At 68.8% G+C, this 6,845-nt stretch overlaps 1 protein-coding gene across 1 annotated transcript; it reads left to right on the forward strand.

The window, feature by feature from the left end:
• Nucleotides 1–1,084: 1,084 nt before the first annotated feature.
• MNEG_7909 (E1A/CREB-binding protein) lies at nt 1,085–6,561 on the forward strand (the record flags this gene model as incomplete). Its single annotated transcript, XM_014043620.1, has 11 exons — nt 1,085–1,192; nt 1,379–2,167; nt 2,349–2,415; nt 2,606–2,890; nt 3,048–3,496; nt 3,734–4,261; nt 4,539–4,808; nt 5,079–5,159; nt 5,404–5,577; nt 5,810–6,040; nt 6,388–6,561. 11 exons carry the CDS (start codon nt 1,085–1,087, stop codon nt 6,559–6,561), a joined length of 3,156 nt encoding a protein of 1,051 aa, XP_013899074.1.
• Nucleotides 6,562–6,845: the final 284 nt, after the last annotated feature.

Genomic DNA, 6,845 nt, shown 5'->3' on the forward strand with positions numbered 1-6,845 from the left:
CGGTGCACAAGCCAGGTCAAGCTGATCCCCCCTATCAAAGGGTTGTGCATGCGAGAACCGCGGTCTCGGTCCATCACTAAGGCCGGACAGTTGCAACCACCGCAGGCTGCAAGTACAAGGTGGCTGCATCAACCGATGTGGCAGCTGGGCAGCACTCGAGTGTTGGCTGGATGGACGCCGTTGACAGCGGCGCGCTTTGGTGTGTTGGAAGCAGGGCACAGTGGCACTCTGGTGTTGAGATGATATAGACGGCGTTAGCACACAACATATCAACCAGTAAGCTTTGCGGTGCGCCCACGCGCTGTCTGCGAGAGACATACAGTAGCCACTTCCCCTGCGAAAGCCATACCCCGCGATCCTATCACGCTCTGTCGTGGTTGTGACGTGGCTGAAGGGCTTTTTACTTTGTTCTGTATACCAAACACCTGAGGTCCTCCACAGCAAGACCATCTCGCTAGTCTCCAGTGCTCGAATAGAAGGACCAGGCGCAGCGGCCTCTGGATGGGGGCGAGATAGCATCCTAGTTGTTGTGACGCACGCCCTAGCGTGGGCGCGCAGGGCGAGAGCGACACCAAGAGCTTGCAAAGCAAGATGCAGGCTTGGCAGGCGACCGCTCCTACGGTCGAGTTGGCCGCGCTCAGGGAGCAGGTCACGTCGTCTATGTGAGTTTTTGCTTTCAGATTACTTCTTCCACCGCGCTCTGGGCTTGGGGACGCTCGGGGAAGCCTGCCCCGGACGCGTTTGTCTCTCGTACTGTACGCCTAACGGGGCGGCACGCGGGATGCAGAAACGCGTGTAGAGTGCGTGGTACGCGGTGTTCAGCCCCACAGACGCCAGAGGGGGGCGCGTGCGCCTGCGGCGGGGCGCAGCTGAGTGGCGCCCTGCGCTGCGGCGCGACGTGGGCGGGGTTTGCGCCACTATGCGATCAGCGGCAACTCTCAACTATGCAGGGCTTGCCAGCATACTGCATCAGTAGGGAAGGGTGTTGCCAGGGGCAACAAGGTGCGGGCTGCGAGCCTGGCTCGCCCAGTACGTGCTGGGCGTGCTTTCAATTCGAACCGTGCGTGCGCCTCGCCCTCCCAGTATGGCGACTTTCCAGCGGCGGCGGCCGGAGGCCAGCGCCAGCGCGCGAGAACTGCCCAACTTTGTGAAGCGCCTAGAGGAGCAGCTGTTCCGCACGGCTGCCACCCAGGTGGGTGTGCCCCGGCTGTGCGTTCTCCCATCACAGTGCCTGCGCGCACCATCCCCAGTCACACCTGAGCGTCATCCGCTGGTTCAGCTGGGCAGCCGTTCGCTTCTAAGGCATTGCTGCCGCTGCTGCCCGGCCCCTGCCAACGCTGCTTGAATCCATCAGCCAAATCTGGCCGGCTGTGCGCAGGAGGAGTATGGGGACCTGGGGACGCTCGAGTCGCGGCTGCAAACGGTGGCGCGGCGCATGGCGCAGAACCAGCGGGGTCAGGCAGGCGGTGCCGGCGCCGGCGGCAGCGGTGGCGGTGCCGGCGGCAGTGTCGGAGGCATGAACGGGATGGTGCCTTCAGCTGCCACGGGGATGTTCCCTGGTCCGCGGACGCTCAACGGCATGGAGCAGCAGCCGCAGCAGGTGCAGCAGGCGCCTAACATGGGCATGGGTATGAGCATGGGCATGGGCATGCCGCAGCAGCAGTTTGGCATGATGCAGCCCGGGATGATGCCACCGGGAAGTGTGCTGCCGTACAGCAGCGCCCCGGCGCCCGATGGCAGCACCGCTGCATCAGTGCCGATCGACAATGGCGGCTTCAAGATGGACCCAGGCGCTGGCGCGCCGATGGGCGTGCCTCAGGGGTCGCCACGGATCATGAAACAGGAGGGTGTCAACGGCTTGCCCCCGGGGATGGTGCCGATGGGCGCTCTCAACGGCGGCGTCTATGGTCAGCAGCAGCAGCAGCAGCAGCAGCAGCAGCAGCCAGCTAATGGCATGATGCCCACCCCCGGCATGATGCCGACGCCGGGCATGATGCCCGTGCCCGGTGGGGCGCCCGGCATGAGCGGCGTTGGCGGCATGGGCTTGAGCATGGGCATGGGCGCCGGCGTGTCGATGCCCATGGGGGCGCCGCAGCTGATGAGCAACGGCGCGCCGGTGCTACGCAAGGATCAGTGGGGCGGCGGCGGCATGATGCCCGTGAACGGGGTGAGCCGCAGAGGCGCGCCGCTGTCGTTGGAAAAGGGGGTCGCACTGGGGGCCCGCAGCCCCATCGCGGTGGCACGGGCTGCAGGGGCTGAAACGGGTTGTGCGGGCTTTGAGTGTCGACTCCACCACCATTGCATGCTCTGCACACGGCTGACCAGTGTGCGACCCCCCTCTACTACAGGGCGATGCGATGGGCAGCGGCATGATGGGCCCAATGGGCATGCAGCCGGGCCAGTATCTGCAGCCAGGTGAGAAGGCGGCTGAGGATGGGAGGCAGCGAGTATGCGGCTTCTTGGCCCTGGCAGCTGGAGGTTGCAGCAAGCCTTCTTATTGAAGCCCTGCCTGCTGCTCGGCGCGAGCTAGGCGCGAGGTGGGTACGCCTGTTGCCCCTGCCAGCAGGGCGCATGTTGATCGCGGCGGCGTGGTGCCCCCCCGCAGGCATGATGCCAGCGCCTGGCCCCATGGGGCAGGTGCCGACCGGGATGGTGCCTATGGGCAACGGCGGCATGCTCAACGGGGGCATGGCTGTCGGCGGCATGGGCAATGGCGGCATGGTCAACGGCGGCATGGCTGGCAGCGCCATGGGCAATGGTGGCATGGTCAATGGCGGCATGGTCAATGGCGGCATGGTGGGGGCCGGCATGGGCGGCGGCGGCGGCATGGTGCCGGTCAACCAGGGCCCAATGAGCATCCCCAATGGCATGGTGCCGATGAATGGAATGGGTGAGTCGAGGCTGGGGTTGCCTGATGAGCGGGGCTGCGTGGCAGCTTGACGAGGGGCTACCTGCGCCCCAGGGGCACAACAGGGGCGGAGCCTGCGCCGCTGAGGAGCATGGTCGTATCTCTGCCCCTGCCCTTTCCTTGCCATGTGCTTTGCCAGGCGGCATGAGCGGCTCCATCGGCATGGGGCCTGCCGGCGGGTTTGGTGAGAACCGGCCTGTTGCGGCCGGCGGAGGCGGGGGCATGCCGGGCAGCGGCGGCCTTCCGGGCATGACCCCTCCGGGTGGGGCGGACACGTCGCCCGGCCTGCAGCAGTCGCAGGCTAGCGGCCTGCCGCAGGCGGGCCCGGGCCCGGGCGGCCAGCCGAGCGCGGCGCAGCAGCAGCAGATGCAGGGGCGCACCCAGTACATCCAGAAGCAGCAGCGGTGGCTACTGTTCCTGCGCCACTGCGCCAAGTGCACCCAGTCTGAGTCCGAGTGCCAGTTCAGCCGCAGCTGCCGCGTGGGCAAGGAGCTGTGGCAGCACATCCTGCAGTGCACCAACGTGAAGTGCGCCTACCCGCGCTGCGTCAGCTCAAAGGACCTGCTCAAGCACCACCAAAAGTGCCAGGTGGGCGCGTGGCGCGGGGCGCGGCCGCTTGATGGCAGGCGTGAGCGGTATTGGGTGGCCGGTGCCCAGCAATGGGGGGCGCCAGCCGCAGCTGCCGCTGGGGGGGGGGGGCCAGCTCATTTGCAATCGCAATCATGTGCACCAGTCAGCTCTCAACATGATCATCAGCCGACCGGCCGCTGCGTCACCCCGCTTGCCTTGCCTGCCCTGCTACCGCTGTCGCCGCGCGGCCCACAGAACGCGCAGTGCCCGATCTGCACGCCAGTGAAGGAGTATGTGCGGCGCTCGCGCAACCACAGCGGCGGCGGCAGCGGCATGGGCCAGTATGACCCGGCGGCGTCCATGTTCCCGCCCATGGCGTTTGGGCAGGCACCGCCGCAGCAGCAGCAGCAGCAGCAGCAGCAGCAGCAGCAGGCGGCACAGCAGCAGCAACAGGCAGTGGTGGCGCAGCAGCAACTCGCGGCACAACAGCAGCAACAGCAGCAGCAACTCGCTGCGCAGCAGCAGCAGCAACAGCAGCAGATGCTGGCGGCGCAGCAGCAGCAACAGCAGCAAATGCTGGCCGCACAGCAGCAACAGCAGCAGCAACAACAGCAGCAGGTGCAGCAGCGGCAGGCCTACGTGGGGCAGAAGCGGCCGCTCAACGGCACGCAGCAGCCGCAGCAGCAGCAGGGCGCGGTGACGCACCCTACCCACCCCGGGGCACCGGGTGACGAGCAGAAGGTCAAGAGGAGCCGCCAAGACGAGGCGGCGCTGCTGGCCAGGGTGCGGGGCCCTTTAAGCAACCTAGCAGAGCGGGGCACCATGGGCCTTGATGCGCTATTGTCCTTGATGCGGCGGGGCACCATGGGCCGGGCCTGGGCAGCGGGCCGCAGCCCCCCTTCGCGCTGGTGCATGGGGTTGCCCAGACGCCCTGGTGCCGTAGCGCAGGCCTGGGGCGGGCCGGTGAGAGCCCACCCTCCCTTGGTGCGTCCTCCCTGCCCGCGCGTCGCGACCCCTCTCTCATCCCTCTCTCCCTCTCCCCTCAACCCCCCTCCCCCAGAACACGGGCACGTCCCTGCTGGAGACCTTTGACCTGGGGCAGCTGCGCGGCCACGTGGAGCGCGTGCGCGAGGAGGTCGCGCGGCTGGCCACCAAGAGCGGCGGCAGCGGCGGCGCCGCAGCGGCGGCGGCGGCGGCGGCGTACGCGGACCCCAAGGACGTGTGCACGGTCTGCCGGCAATCCAAGTTCACGTTTGAGCCGCCCTGCCTGTACTGCATCCAGTGCGGCCAGCGGATACGGCGGGGCCAGACGTTCCACTCGACGCCGCCGGTGCGCCGCCGGGGCAGGCGCGGCGCCCCGCCTGGCATGCGCGCCGGCCCTTTTTCGAGCCGAACTCCATCCCTGCTCTTCAACCCCCTGCCGCATTCCGTTCTCAGTCCTCCCATCCCACCCTCTCTCCACCCCCCCGTTTGGTTGGCTGCAGCCATCACGCCCCCTCAGCGCACCCTCCCCTCCCTACTCTCACCCCTCACACTTGCGCCCTCGCTGCACCCCTCACCTCCCAACCGACCGTGACCCCCAAACTTCCACCCCTCCCAGGAGTACGAGATCAAGGGCTTCTGGTGCCACGGCTGCTTCAACGAGCACAAGGGGGACAGGGTGCCCTTCGACGGCTCGCAGGTGGGGCCAATCACCCCCATTTTGCTTTCAAGAGGGAACGGGCCAGCGCACGCGCGCCGCGCGCTGCTTGCCGGGCCCAGCGCGCTCCCCTGGGACGGCCAGTTTCGTGAGGGCCGCCACACAGCATACACGACCCGGCGCCCCTCCCCGTTTCGTCGCTGGTGGGCTTGAGACCACCCAGCACCCGCCCCCCCGCCTGCACCCCACGAAACGCGCCCGCGCCTGCCCTCCACCGCCCGCGCAGTCTGGCTTTGTGCGCAAGGCTGAGATCGTGAAGCGCAAGAACGACGAGGAGATTGAGGAGTACTGGGTGCAGTGCGACTGCTGCGAGGGCTGGGTGCACCAGATCTGCGGCCTCTTCAACAAGGGGCGCAACAACGCCAACTCAACATACCTCTGCCCGGACTGCCTGCACAGGGTGCGGGGCGCGGGATGGGGCGGGGGGATGGGGTGGAGTGGGGTGGCGATGGCGGCCGCGGCGTCAGGGCCTGTTTTACGGGGTTGTTGTGCGGGCGGCGGCGGCTGGTGCGGCGAGCCTGGGGCCATGAGCGCGCGCGCGGCCCGGCGACAAATGCAGCGCTGCAGGCCGACGCAGATCGTGATATGGGCTCTTCCGCTTCTCAAGCATGCACACACGCCTGTTGGCGCAGGGTCTGGGCGGTGGCCTGCGCAAGCGCATCGAGACGCGGCCGCAGTCGATGCTGGAGGCCGCCGACCTGCCGCACTGCGCGCTGAGCCGCGCCATCCAGGCGCGCCTCGAGCGCCAGCTGGCGGCGGACCGCGCGCGGCGGGCGGCGCAGGCGGGGGTGGCGGTGGAGGCGGTGCCGGCGGCGGAGGGGCTGACGGTGCGGGTCATCAACAACGTCATGAAGAAATGCGAGGTGAGCGTGGGGGGGGGCGAGTGCTGCGTGGCGAGGGCAGCGCCGGCCTGGGCAGGCGAGGCTCGCGGGTAGAGTGGGGGCCCGGGGGGTGTTGTGGCAAGGTGGGAGGGTACGGCGCCGCCTCGGTAGGGGACGCGTGCGCAGAGGCGGCAGCGCGCAAGGCCCTTCCGGCTTGGCGGCGCGCGTTGCGTGGCTGCACGGCCCGCGCGACCACGTCTGGCCGCCCAGTCACGCCGAAAGCCTCCCTCGACCCGCGGCCCCGCCGCTCCCTTGCCGTTGTGCACCCAACCCCCCACCCCAAACGCTGAGCCCTGGTTTCAAACCTCCCACCCTTAAACCCCGACCAGGTGCGCCCCAAGTTCCTGGAGCTGGCGCGCGCGGAGGGCGCGGCGTACCCCGAGGCGTTCCCCTACCGGCAGCGCGTGATGCTGCTGTACCAGCGCATCGACGGCGTCGACGTCGCCATCTTCTGCATGTATGTCCAGGAGTACGGCCCGGACTGCCCGGGGCCAAACCGGTGAGCGGGGGTTCCCTGTTTTGAGGCTCGAGGGTCTGGGGCGGGGTGCGGGTCGGGGTCTGGGAGGCCCACGCGCGACCGGAGCTCGGAAGCAGCGCGGAGGGGGTGCCTGCGCGCGGCCTGGGTCGGCGGCCGCTGGCGGGCGCGCCCGGGTGCCGCGGGCTGCGGCCTCGGCGGCCGCGGCGGCTCGTTGCACACACGCGCGCGCGCGCCTGTCGCCCGCCCCTCCTCCGCGCTCGTCACGCCAGCCCCGTCACCCGCTTCGCCCCTCGGGACCCGTCCCTCCGC

Source organism: Monoraphidium neglectum (assembly GCF_000611645.1).
Source record: "Monoraphidium neglectum strain SAG 48.87 unplaced genomic scaffold scaffold01446, whole genome shotgun sequence".
Classification (NCBI taxonomy): Eukaryota; Viridiplantae; Chlorophyta; class Chlorophyceae; order Sphaeropleales; family Selenastraceae; genus Monoraphidium; species Monoraphidium neglectum.